Raw genomic sequence first — 13,833 nt, 5'->3', positions numbered from 1 at the left:
TTTGATGCATTCTCAATCATCCAGGGAAATAAATCTCCAAAAGTCCCCAACTTGGAGTGTTTCAGTTTGCCATCTTAGGGAGAAATCAACACACATGGGTGTATGTCCTTTGTTGCTGAGATTTATTGATAAAAACAGTACCAAAAACCAACCATTTATACACATATTTACAAATAATAATAAAAGGTGAGTGAGTACATTTCAACATTTTCAACATTATACCAGTGGTCTGATTGATGCCACAATGGATTGCCCTGAAGAATTCTGTGGTGTACGGACCTCCTCTCCAAGGAAAGAAAATGCAGAGAAGACTCACCACTCAGCAGGCCTTGGAAATGATCCTGAGGGAAGTCGACCCTTGTGACTCGGATGGAGAAGACCTAGAAGTTCAGCCGGATTCGGACTCAGAGCTGTCTGATCAGTCTTCCGGTTAGTTTCATTTCATGTTATTTCCTAATACATTTCAAACAAGTAAGTGGATGTAGTTAGTAAGTAAGATATTTCAGACATTATTCTGATACAGAGGAGGAGGAGATCATGCAACACCTACGCTTTGATGACAAGTCCACCCGCAGTGATCGAGCAAAGACTGATAAGTTCGCTGCAATTTCCAGTGTGTGGGGATCATTTGTCACCAACAGCATCACGTGCTGCAACCCTGGTCTACATATCACTGTTGATGAACAGCTTTTCCCATCAAAGACTCAGTGCTGTTTCCTGCAGTATATTGCAAGTAAACCTGACAAGTTTGGGATCAAGTTTTGGGTGGCTTGCGACCTAAAATCCAAGTACATTTGCAATGTCTTCCCATATCTTGGCAAGGACCCCAATCGTCCCACTGGGGAGAGACTTTCTGAAAATGTAGTAATGAGGCTGATGGAACTATTCCTAGACAAGGGCAGAAATGTTACCACGCACAATTTCTTCACATCGCTTTCACTTGCGCAAAAACTTCTTACACGGAAAACCACCATCCTCGGCACAGTCAACAAGATTCGCAGGGAAATTCCTCAATCCACTAGACAGACAGATCGCAATGAATTCACCACTCAGGTATGTTGCAGGTCTTTTGTGGTTCTATGTTTATGTGTTTCATTGTGTGTAAAAGGGCTATGGAAATAACAATTTATCTTATTTCTTAGGTGTTTTCAACCTCTGCTGCCACGCTGACGGCGTATGCGGCCAAACGGAAGAAGACAGTCTATATTCTTAGCAGCATGCACAGCGTGGTTCAGACTGATAACACTACCAAAAGGAAGCCAAACACTGTCACCCTTTACAACAAAACAAAGTGTGGCGTGGATGTGATGGACCAGATGGTTCGGGAGTACACTGTCCGCAGAGGAACACGGCGCTGGCCAGTTGCCGTGTTTTATAACATGATTGACATGGCAGCACTGAATGCACATGTGCTGTATCAAGCATGCACCGGGACGAAGGAAAGACGGGTGGACTTCCTGGTGGAGCTTGCAAGAGAGTTGGCTCACTCTCATGTAGCTGAGAAGAAGGCAAGAAAAGAACAGTTGCTTTGGACACAACCCTCCACACCTAGCCCTGGAAAAACTATCTCTATCTCTATCTCTACTTTTAAGATTAGGCTTAAAACTTTCCTTTTTGCTAAAGCATATAGTTAGGGCTGGACCTGGTGACCCTGAATCCTCCCTTAGTTATGCTGCAATAGATGTAGGCTGCCGGGGGATTCCCATGATGCATTGAGTGTTTCCTTTCCAGTCACCTTTCTCACTCACTATGTATTAACAGACCTCTCTGCATTGAATCATATCTGTTATTAACCTCTGTCTCTCTTCCACAGCATGTCTTTATCCTGTCTTCCTTCTCTCACCCCAACCGGTCGCAGCAGATGGCCCCGCCCCTCCCTGAGCCTGGTTCTGCCGGAGGTTTCTTCCTGTTAAAAGGGAGTTTTTCCTTCCCACTGTCGCCAAAGTGCTTGCTCATAGGGGGTCATATGATTGTTGGGTTTTTCTCTGTATCTATGAAGCGCCTTGAGGCGACTTTTGTTGTGATTTGGCGCTATATAAATAAAATTGAATTGAATTGAAAAAGAGCCATGTGTCAGGTCAAACACAAATGCAAGAACAATCATGCCACTGTGCGATGTGTTCACTGCTACAGATACACATGTGGTAAATGCAGACTACAGATACCATGGCAGTGCCAGAATTGTGAGTGATTGCTGAAAATGTTGAAATGTACTCACTCACTTTTTATTATTATTTGTAAATATGTGTACAAATGGTTGGTTTTTGGTACTGTTTTTATCAATAAATCGCAGCAACAAAGGAAATACACCCATGTGTGTTGATTTCTCCCTAAGATGGCAAACTGAAACACTCCAAGTTGGGGACTTTTGGAGATTTATTTCCCTGGATGATTGAGAATGCATCAAAGTGAACACAAAAGGAAGTTCACAGCTTTTAGCAGCTCCCCCACCCCCTCATTCACACACCCCCACTCCCCTCCCTCCAGAATTCCCAGGTAACAACCTAATTTACATATGAATGACTAGCCAATTTAGCTTCCACTTGGCTGAAGCTAAAGCCTAGCTAAAAGCCATTTGGCTGGTAGGAGGGTTTTAAAGGTAGAAAAGCCAACTGGCTGCTCTCTGGGGCCCTAGTGAAGGGCCCACTCCTGAAGACCTTCTATGACTCTGTGGTCGCCTCAGCCATCTTTTACAGTGTGGTCTGCTGGGGCGGCAGCATCTCTGCTGGGGACAGGAAGAGACTGGTTGATCAGAAGGGCCAGCTCTGTTCTAGGATGCCCTCTGGACCCAGTGGAGGTGGTGAGTGACAGGAGAATGGTGGCTAAGCTGTCATCCCTGTTGGACAACATCTCCCACCCAATGCAGGAGACTCTGACGGCACTGAGGAGCTCCTTCAGTGGCTGCGGCACCTACGATGTGGGACGGAGAGATTTCGCAGGTCTTTCCTCCCCACTGCTGTCAGACTCCACAACAAAGACTTCAACTGACTAAGCACACACATCCACACATGTGCAATACTCTTTCTGGCATCGTTGTATTATACTCAATTGTAAATAGTATTTGTATTCTATTTTATTCAATTGCATGTATTATTTCATTCTATTCTATTGTGTACAGTATCTCATGGATATATTATTCCAGTGTTTTTTCTTAAAATTTTCTATGCAACTTTGCACTGTCCACTGCTGTAACAAAACAAATTTCCTACGTGTGGGACTAATAAAGGTTATCTTATTTTATGCAACCAAGACTACATATCTCCCGTACTGGCATCCTTACACTGGCTGCGAGTTAGGTTTTGAATTCATTTTAAGATTTTATTATGTGTTTTTAAGGCGTTGCATAGGTTAGGACCCTCAAACCTTTCTGATCTTTTAAATTTGTTCACTCCTGTAAGATCACTGAAGTCTGTGGTTTAAAAGCTCTTAGCTGTCCCAAGGTCCAGATTAAACACAGAGGATAAGAAAGGTCTGGTCTCTCTTATCTGGAAACAAAATTAACAAAATTGATTGAAAAACCTGTTGCAAAAATTCCTTTTTATTTTGTTTTGTGAAGCTACAAACTGATGAACTAGATTACTGGTAGAATGATGTATAAATAAAACATGATTTGCCGTCTTATGCATATTGTATTGATGTATCATGACTAGTGATGTGCAATACCACTGATTTCCTTTCTGATCCAATACCAAGTAAAATTCAGGGTGATATCGACGATACTGAACCAATACCTAGTAGAAAAACGTATATTTTTTTTATTGTATCTCAAATTTTAGCGTCATCATGATTACAGGACAGACTACTTGTTCTTATCACATAATAAAGCTGAATTCATCATGGCTCCTTTAAGTTCAGTAATTACTATGTCCTCTGCCTCATGTAATTAGGAGCTGGTGTGTAGGAGCCATTTTTCTTATTTCCCTGTCTTTAACACTACTAGAAGGTTGTATTTCATTTTATGTACTGGTTATGGCAGAGGTAGGTACGGGGTTATTTAAGGTCAAGGGTAATTCTGTCCAGGTGTTGCTGATGAGAAGGGGAAAACCATTTCCTACTGTGCTTAGTCCAGTTACTTGTTGTCTGTGTTTAAATGGACGTTGCAAAGGAAATAAAAGTCCCCTTAGGCCCCCTCCTTGATTCAGTCTTTCCCTTTTGACGTAAATGGTCTCCTTGACTCTGGTCTCAAACAGGCGTTCCTCCCTGTCCAGGATGTGTACCTGTGTTCCTGGAGGACAGGCGGGTCCACGGACCAGTCCACAGCTGGACACCGTACTTGGGTTAAACTTCCAGTGAAACTGAGGCCACAGCTCAGGACAATAGAAGATTGAAAAATGCTGCCTGGTCTAATGGGTCTCAATCTCTGCAACGTTCAGCTTTCAGAATTTGTCTTAAACACCATAAAAGCATGGATCCATCCCACCTTGTATCAGGAAAACATTGATGAACTTTGAGCAAATGAAACCACAACTTTAAAAAATGAATTCACAAAATTAATTGTTTCGACATCTTAAACACAAAATCATAAGTTTTAATACCTACAACAAGTTTAAGGAAAAATAAAAGATTTTAAAGATCTTTCAACCTTTTTTCTCAAATATAAAACAGCTGATGACACTGACATGCATCTTACTATGATGGGAGTGATTTCAGCCCTGAGTGATCACGCTGATGTTTGCACAGAGCAGACAATGAAGTGAATGTTTTGGCACATTGGTAACAGTGAAACAGTTTATTAGTAACGTGGGATCGTTTGTGGTCGGAGTATGAACTGAGATTCCTGAAGCTCTTGTCACACTGGTCACAGCTGTAGTTTCCTTCCATGTGTGTACGTTCATGCTTGTTTTGATTACCTGATTGTGAGAAGCTTTTGTCACAGTGTCTGCACTTGTATGGTTTCTCTCCTGTGTGGACTCGTTTGTGTCTTTCAAGGTCGACTGCAGTAATGAAAGATGACCCACACTGATCACAGAGGTGCTTTTTTGTCCCACTGTGAATCCGTTCATGTTGTTTTAATCCACTTAATGTGGGGAAGCTTCTCCCACATTCTTTGCAGTATTTCAGTTCCTCTCCAGTGTGTCTACGTTGATGTGTTTTTAGGGTGTATTGGTGACTGAAAGTTTTTCCACAAAGGTCACAACGAAAGTCTTTCCCACCACCACAGTGATGACAGGGTTGAGAACTGGATCCATCTGTGTCGCTCTGCTTCTAAACAAAGACACAAAGACAGTGTAAGTCAGTCCTTCAACATTTTTATCCTGAACATCGCCTGAAATAAAGAGCAAATAAAAAACAAACAAAATCATAACTGAAATGAAAATCTGAATAATCACTCAGAGCTGCTTTTTCATGCAGTAGAATTGACGAAACATCAGAATCAGTGAGCTGCAAACTTTCAGCCCCGACTGTGTCCGTGCTGTCAGGTGAGAAAGGCGACAACTCACTGATTCTAATCCGCAGGTCTGCGCTTTGTGCAGAATCCGTGTACCTCCTCTAGTTTACTGTTTGAGCTGTTTGGTGGTTGTCAAAATTTTGTGAGGTTTCACCTGAGATTCGGGCGTTTTGGGAAAAATAAAATTATATTAAAAAACTCAATTCAGGATTTTAATGAATTGATGTCACCTTATCCAAGCCAGACTCGATTTTAATCGGTAAATCGATTATCAAAACCCACCTCTAGCTGAGACAGTTTAATGAGCAGAGTTCTTCCAAACAGTCAGGCTAAAATGACAAGATAAAAATATAAACACATACCTCACAGTAACTGCACTTGGAGAGTCTCTTTCTGGTGTGGATCTGTTGGTGTCGTCTCAGGTGATATGGAGATTTAAAAGTCTTCTCACACAGGTCACATTTATAAGGTCTCTCCTCAGTGTGGGTAAACATGTGTTGTTGTAACTGCGTGTTGGTTATAAACTGTTTGCCACACTGTTCACAGCAGTATACATCATGTCTGGTGTGAATGCGTAGGTGTGTATTTCTGCTCTCAATCCGGCTGAAAGTTTTCCCACAGATGTCACAGCTGTATGCCTTAATTCCAGAGTGGGTAACTAGATGCCTCTGTAAGTTGCTACTGTGAGTAAAAGCTCTGCCACACTGATCACAGCTGTACACTTTAACTCCGCTGTGGATGAGTTGGTGTCTTTTTAGAGCATCCTTCCAGGAAAAAGTCTTTCCACACAAGTCACAGCTGAACGGTCTCTCTCCAGTGTGGATGACCTGATGATGTTTTAGTGACTCCTTCAGAGTAAACTTCTTCCCACACTCATCACAGGTGTATGTTTTCTCTCCCTTTCTTCTGTGAGGTTTGTCGGCCTCCTGAGAGCGCTGACTTCTCGCTCCATGTTGGTCCTGCAGTGACAGAGATACAAACAGAGGCAGTGAGTGAAATGCAGTCGTGGAACAAACTCAACCTTCAAACTCCCTCCATTAACACTAGTTTTAAACATGAAGGTGGAGTGTGGCACCAAACACCTTAAAGGTCTCTTATCCCCACCTGCTGGTAGTTCTAACACATTACATCCAACCTGGTGTTAAAAATAATTCATGACTGTTCAAACACTCTAAAATATTTTTCCTTTTTTTCCTTACTTTTACTCCCCACAGAAAAAAAAGACTTTCTACTCATTACATTTTCAAAACAGACTTTTTTACTTTTGGTTTGAGGAATTTGAGGGGAGTTATTTCATCACTAAAGGCATCAAACAAACTGATTTGAGCCTGAAAAGTAACACATGAAAGACAATCCTGATCGTGTACTAATCACCAGAGTATGAAACATAAAAAGAGATGAAAGAGGCAAAACTGTGAGTCATAGTCAGGAGTTAAAGTGAGACGTTGTTCTTCTTTCTTTTTTGCACAGCACCTGAACAAACAGGTAATTTCAAATGCAGCGTTTCTATCAACAAACATCAGCAAACACACAAACTGTTTGTGTGCAGTTTGTCTCACAGTGTGTTGCTGGCTAAAGGTCCAGCTGCTGCACATCACAGGGAGAGAAAAGAAAGAGAGCTAACTTCACTCAGATGGAGAAAGATAAGACACACAGGACAGGAGAGGAAGAAGAGAGGTTAGATTTAAAGGGAAGGACTGCTCAGTGGGATTTGATCAACTGGAGATTAAAGCTTACATGCAAGTCCTCATGTGTTGAAATCAGATATTGGGTCTGTACATGTGACATTATGTTTTTTCATAAACTGAAAGATGCTGCAAAACAATCTGAGGCAGATTAACTGTGTTATTTAAAGACTGCATGAAGATCCTCTGCAGGTTAGTGCAGGATAAACAGGTTCGTTTGCTGAACTGTGATGGATTTAAAGTAAAGAACAGTGTGTGACTGGTGCACAGTGACTGTGGTGCTCATGTCACAGTTAGATTACATCAAGTGTAGCAGAGATTCATTTAAACTGAAGCTCATGATGCTGACATTCATTCACTGAGTTCCACCTTCATACCAACAGTATAGTGTCTAATATAAAGACAGTGTACTGTCAGTGTAGAGGATGGAAATCAGCCAGGACAGCTCATGAAACATCTGCTGACATCTGGTTGAATTCAGTTGTGTACATCCACAGAGAGCAGCAGCCTGTACTTTAACAGGGCTCTAGAGTGCGACCAATTTGGTCGCAAATGCGACCAAATTTTTCAGTGGTGCGACTAAAAAAAAAAAATTTGGTTGCACCTGTGCGACCAACTGTTCGGGTAACAAAAATAAAATAAAAATCTCTGCAACCTTCCCTGTGATCAACAACAGACACATTATGCCCCTATCGTGGACTAAACCAATCAGAGATAGTAAGGGGCGGGACCTCTCTGATTGGCCGTGGTCCGGTTGAAAGTGCAGGTGGAAGTAGGAGGTGAGTAGCTTGAATAAAGCGATATCAATTCATTAAATCCTGAATCGACTTTTAAATATAACTGTGTTTTGCCAGAAACACCAGATTCTCAGATTAAAGCTCACAAAACCATTTCAACAACAACCAAACAGCAAATGAGAGCAGGTACACGGATTCCACACAAAGACGTAAACACAGAGCGGACCGACGCATCAGAATCAGCTTTGTCTTTCTCGGCTTTCTCACCCGACGACCCGTAGATGGACACGCTGTCAGAGCTCTGTGTTTACGTCTTTTGCGCTGATTCTGAGCTGCAGGTTTTGTCTCTCTCCAACCAAAATTCACCGAGCCAGCAGCAAAAGAAGCAGCAAACTGCGCTTCACATTTGATCAATGTCGTCATGAATTTTGCTGTTTTGCTTCCACGACTAGGGATGGGTATTGATAAGATTTTAACGATTCCGATTCCATTTTCGATTCTGTTTAACGATTCGATTCCTTATCGATTCTTTTTTTAAAAAAGGAGAACACTAAAGTCGATTAGCTTAGAACTTTGTTTTATATCTTCTCTTTGAACAAGATAGAAATTTAGGAGTAACATGGCCTTACAAACCCAACAGTGAGATCTTAAGAGATCCAGCCTACGGCTCTTCAATGGGGTGTCACAGGGTCCCCAGGAAAAAAATGTATATGTAAAATAATAAAATAAATATTCTCCTGTAGCAATAACAAAGTTTAACATAAATTATTCTGTAGCAATTACACAAGAATATCCAGTAATGTCCCTGCCTACAATTAAACACATTCACTTACCAAAGTGAAATCGGGGGCATCTGCTGTGGCAAATGGGTGCAAGCCTTTGACCACAAACTTAGACACTGCTCGGTGACATTAGTCTATCCTGGCCTGAAAGGAGACGCTACCGGTAGACTGCAGCGAGAACTGCCAGCATCTGAGCCAGACTCTGTCTCTCTCATCATGGTTATCTAAATGCAACGCACAGTAATAGCAGGTTTTGTAATAAAGTAAATCGCGCTAACATAATATGCAATGCTAATTGATTAGTTACCTGCAGTATTAACGGGAGAGGACGTGGAAACGCTACCGCTGCTGCTGGGTTGAGCTTCGCTAGTCCGGAGCGGATCAAAAACACGACATTCGTTGAACGCAATCGCGTGTTTTTTGAGCAAATGCTTTTGCATGTTCGTAGTGTTTCCTCCCTTTGATGAAATCTCTACTTTGCAAGTATTGCACGTTGCCCTGTTGTCATCCTTTCTCATAAAGTGTAACCAAACTTTTGAGCGTTTGTGTCGCTCAGGCGCCGTGTTTCCTACTGGGTAAAAGACGCTACTCAACGTGATGACGTTATTCGGGGCGACTGGAATCGATAAGGGAATCGTTTATAAAAGTGGCGAACGATTCCAAGGAATTGAAACAGTGGGAACCGGTTCTCAACAAGAACCGGTTTTCGATACCCATCCCTATCCACGACTATTAAAATCACACTTCATGCACAGCTCTCTCTCTCTCTGTACTTCAAGAACAGTTTCCCGTCTCCAATCTCTGTTTTCTGTATTATTCATTCGTTTATTACCCAGCAGTCTACCGTTGTTTACAGCGCTGTCTTTTTCTTTTTTTTCACTTAAATGACCTCGGACAAGAAAGCCTAATTTTTCTGTTGTTCAATACTGAAGTAATTTAAACTTTATATGCAGAATATTGCAGAATATTTTTAAGGTTATCTGCTATAAAAAGCCAGACCAGAAAAATCTCCTTCATGTTTTTCTGTGTTTTATTCTCAGTTACTTTGACACAAAGGCATCTGCTGTGATGTTCACAATTCTGATGAAGTCTCACATGTATCAGTACTGATAAATGATCAGAATTATAATATTTCTGACTGTCTGAGGCTAAGTTGAACCGAATCGGGACTTTGAAAACCGGAATCGAATGGATTATAGAAATCAGTGATGATACCCAGCCATAGTGAGCAGCCTAGGCCCGACAGAAGTGGATGTAGCTGTAATAGGAAAAGAAGTATTGATAACTTTTCTGTTAAGTTAAGGCCTGATCCTTCTGAAATTCATAGCCAGTGCTCTGACACGGTGTCATCAATCTTTGAAAGCTGAAAAAGCACAGTGTATCCAGAAAAACACATTATATTATATCAATTATTATAAAATTTGTGTGCGCCTAACTTTTGTGCCGGTACGCCTAACTTTTTAAAGTTAGGCGTACCGGTACGCCCATGGCAAAAAGTTAGTCTAGAGCCTGTACTTTAAGAAAATCTACTGGAGCTCTCAACAGAAATTATTGTGAGCTGTGATTCTTTTCCCCACGCTGAGCCACTACAGCTGATTTTAGGGTTCCCACCTGCTCAATCCCACTTTAACCTCTTCCCTGCTCATGTTCCTGTTTAGAGGCAAAGTCACCCTCTACAGTGTAGGCAACAGAAAATACACATATGTTTTATTTTCCTTCATTTTCTACTTAACTGATTCAAACAGAGAACCTTTATTAGAAATAAATAGTTTGTACTTCATTTACTAATCTTATTTTATTATTACATTAATAAAGCACAAGGTTCAGTTAACTTTGGATAAAAACATGTGGTTAAAATGTTCTTCAAGGAGCAATTTTACTTTTTTACTCTGATTACATTTCAGAGCCTGTACTTTTTCACTGTTACTTAAGTAAAGAAGGTGAATGAATACTTTTACTGAAGTATTTATAACACTAATATCTGTACTTCTACTTAAGTATAGAGTAAATGTACTTTTGCCTCCTCTGATCATTTCTATAATATTATTTATATCAGTGATGGCCAAATGAAGCTTTCTGAAACACTGAAGCTTGTATTGAAAAAGGTTCATTACTCGAAGCTTTTCAACAGTCCTCTTTGGTGACATCTGCTGGCCAAAAATATGAAGAGCAGCTTGAATCTACAAATGATAATATAGAGTTTCATTATAATTGCCCACTCTACAGAGCTCAGCTGACAGCTTCTGTCTGATATCGAGCTGCTGTTATGGTGCTTTGAACGTGTATTTTTGGGGATGATGAAAAAAATGTTTTGTCTATTTGATTATTAATAATTTTGATGAATAAACCTTCCTGATTTTAACATGTGCTGTGGTCTCTAAAAAACAACATAATATACAACACAGTCATATAACAGGTTGGGAGGATGAGAGTTTTAGACGTGACTGATTATTTGGTGAAACTGTGATATTTTCCTCACCTCCTGTGTTGAGCTCATTGTTTCCTCTGTAGTGACTCAGCTGAGTCCAGATGGCTGAAAATGTTCCTCTGCTGCTCCGTCAGACTCTTCTCCTCCTGCTGATCAGCTGGGACACAAAACAGATCTTTGTTAGGCTCCACACTGCACTGAAGAGTCAAAGTGTCTCATATGTTCATCTGACAACACAAAGTACAAATTTCACTCTGATTGCTTGTAGAAATCTTGTGAGACGTGTTGTGCTGCAAAGTGAGGAAACTCTCTCACTCACTTATACTTCAGGAGGAACTTTGTGACATTGGCTCTAATATTCTAAGCAGCCCTTTACTATGACAGGGCCAGAAAGTCCTATTTGAAGGTTTGGGAGAAGGACCATGTTAAAGGTGGATTGGGGTTTATACACTTTGTTATGATACAGGTAAGGCTGTAAGAGCCTGAGAAGGTGTCCTGAATGAACCTCTAAAACCAGTTTTCAGCTAACGACTCTGCTTCAGTCTGGAAAACAGCAACTACAAGTTTAAAGACTCCAACAATTCACACCCAGCAACAGCCTGAACAGCTCCTCCTGTGGTTTCCACAAACAAGGACAGACCTGTTACTCCCCCACCCCACACTTTCAACTCCTTCAGCCCCCCAGTCCCACCACCTCCACCATTCCCCAAACTTTGATTCTGTTCATCTTGACGTAGCTTTTGCAGTAGGAAAAACGTTTCGGCCCTCATCCAAGTGACTTCTTCAGTCTCAGTTGACTGCAGCTTTCCCCAATCTTCAACAGTGCATTTGCATAATGACTGAAACGAGCACCACTGAAGGAACAATGGGCTGGGAGGTCAGTTATTGAGCATTAATATGCAAATTCTCATGATCATTGATCAACAACCACTGATCAAATGCTGTGATTGCAGCGACTCCCCAACTCTCTGAATGGTACTCATGGCCATTGATCAGCGGTCTTTGATTAATGAGCTTTGATCAGTGGTTTCAGTGCTTTCCTTCCTGCTTTGACTGCAGCTGTGTTTGACACAGGAAGACATTATTACATTCTTCACACTCTCCTGCACATTAACCACCACAATATATTTTATTCTCTGTGCTTCAAATATGAACACTGTTTACTTTCATCTCTGTTTCATTAGTTTTTGTTAACATCTTCCTGTGCATCACTTTACAGCAGCCAGACTCATTAAAATGAGACTTTGTAGGAGTTCACTTCCTCTCATGTGTTCATCCACAGCAGCTGGACAATAAAGTTTATTGTGACCCTGATACTGCAGCAGATCGCTCTCATCCATTTCCTGTTATCACTTCAAATAGAAATGAGGCTGTAGAGGTTTGGTGCAGGCAGAAAAACAGCTGCAGGGACAATGAAAAGACTTTTCTGCTCCAACTTCTCCCAGCATGCTGAGCTAATGATTAGCTGGTGTTTTTCTCCAAACACTCTCTCACTCTTCTCTCAACGTGTTCACAATAAACTGTGAACAGACACCGAGGAGAGCAGCAGAAGACCTCATTCAGGAGCTAAACTCAACATGAACTGAACTCACAGTAAAGTTAGCTCGGTGCTTACCTTTAGATGAGCCCACAAACCGAGAGAAACTCCGCGATGAAGCTGCAACTCTTTCCAAACACAGGAAACAGATCAGGGAGCAGAGACCCACGTGGTTCACGCTGATCTCAGCTACGATCCAGGAGACAAGGGTGGGCAGATCGATGCAGATATCGATCCAAACGGTGGTTTAGTATGTTTTATCATCCAAATTCACTCTTTTACTCGCTTAGGAAGAAACGGTAGCTCCGTCTGAGTTATCACTACCCGATCCGTACCGGAAACCCGATCGGTAGTGATGGGACGTTCTGTATCGAGGCTTCGGAGCGTGTGTCGAGTAATGGAGGGGGCGTTTCCGCGAAGCGCGTATCGAGGCTTGCTTCATTTATGGGAGGAGCTAAAAATGATGACGTCCGAAGCCTCGCTGCCCGGCTGTACCACGTGACTGGTTCATGAAGTGGTTCGAACTTTGCCGCGAGATATGACAGCGATATAAACCCCTCAGACTTCATTCAAAAATGTGGGTGTTTGATGGAGAGTTGCGGTTAGTGAGAGTTTGGAGACAGTTTGGAGGTTTATGAGAGTGAGGAGAGAAAGTCAGGAGAGAATGGAGCCAGCTAAGAAGAGGAGGATGTCCTCCCCTGTGTGGGAACATTTTGATCTTATTCCTCCCAACAAGGTATGTAAATTTCTACAGAAGATGTATTTTCATAATACTGATGGTGCAATACAATTTATGTTGAGCTGTCTTGACTTTTGTACAAGGTGAAGTGTTTGCTATGTGCCAGGGAGCTGGGATATAACAACAACACCTCATCCATGCTTAGGCACTACAGAGCTTTGCATGAGAATAAGGGGAACACCGATTGTGGAGCAAGACCAGGTGAGCCATCAAATGCAATGATAATATAGCATGCAGTAATGTTACTAAATGATATAACAATATTATACAACTGTTATAAGTTACGTGTGTGATATTTATATTTGTGCTTTGTCTTTATTGTCTTTCCTCAGGAGAACAATCTCAAATAGATGAAGACCTGGTCAGCATGGTGATTGAGGACTCCCAGCCATTTAGCATTGTGGAGGACAAAGGATTTAAAAGATTTGTTAAATCATTAAATCCCAGCTATGTTCTCCCCACTAAAAAGGCCATAAAAGCAGTGAAAATTTAGTTTTTACAGAATAAAATGTGAACAGGCAGGACTGAGGCTCAAA

At 41.5% G+C, this 13,833-nt stretch overlaps 2 protein-coding genes across 2 annotated transcripts; one reads left to right on the top strand and one right to left on the bottom strand.

Moving 5' to 3' along the window:
• Window positions 1–209: 209 nt before the first annotated feature.
• On the top strand, window positions 210–2,023 carry LOC309713719 (piggyBac transposable element-derived protein 4-like). Its single transcript, XM_082545527.1, has 2 exons — window positions 210–1,053; window positions 1,143–2,023. The coding sequence occupies exons 1-2, from the start codon at window positions 538–540 to the stop codon at window positions 1,632–1,634; spliced, it is 1,008 nt and encodes a 335-aa protein (XP_082401653.1). The 5' UTR covers window positions 210–537; the 3' UTR covers window positions 1,635–2,023.
• A 1,788-nt stretch (window positions 2,024–3,811) lies between these two features.
• Window positions 3,812–12,722, bottom strand: LOC309713804 (uncharacterized protein). Its single transcript, XM_082545668.1, has 4 exons — window positions 12,637–12,722; window positions 11,073–11,178; window positions 5,752–6,348; window positions 3,812–5,205 (listed from the first exon to the last, which is right to left on the bottom strand). Exons 2-4 carry the CDS (start codon window positions 11,088–11,090, stop codon window positions 4,630–4,632), a joined length of 1,191 nt encoding a protein of 396 aa, XP_082401794.1. The 5' UTR covers window positions 11,091–11,178; window positions 12,637–12,722; the 3' UTR covers window positions 3,812–4,629.
• Between the last annotated feature and the right edge of the window lie 1,111 nt (window positions 12,723–13,833).

This window comes from Aulonocara stuartgranti (assembly GCF_965226115.1).
Source record: "Aulonocara stuartgranti genome assembly, chromosome: 9".
Lineage (NCBI taxonomy): Eukaryota > Metazoa > Chordata > Actinopteri > Cichliformes > Cichlidae > Aulonocara > Aulonocara stuartgranti.
The sequence above is the reverse complement of the archived record's forward strand: the minus strand, read 5'-3'. Positions and strand labels throughout refer to the sequence as shown.

What these genes read in the sequence shown, in the direction of transcription:
- LOC309713719 (XM_082545527.1), top strand. Translation starts at nt 538, where the DNA reads ATGCAACACCTACGCTTTGATGACAAGTCCACCCGCAGTGATCGAGCA. An exon ending in GCAATGAATTCACCACTCAG is followed by an intron (nt 1,054 to 1,142) that starts GTATGTTGCAGG and finishes CTTATTTCTTAG; the next exon opens with GTGTTTTCAACCTCTGCTGC.
- LOC309713804 (XM_082545668.1), bottom strand. An exon ending in CCAAGTGCAGTTACTGTGAG is followed by an intron (nt 5,206 to 5,751) that starts GTATGTGTTTAT and finishes GTCTTTGTTTAG; the next exon opens with AAGCAGAGCGACACAGATGG.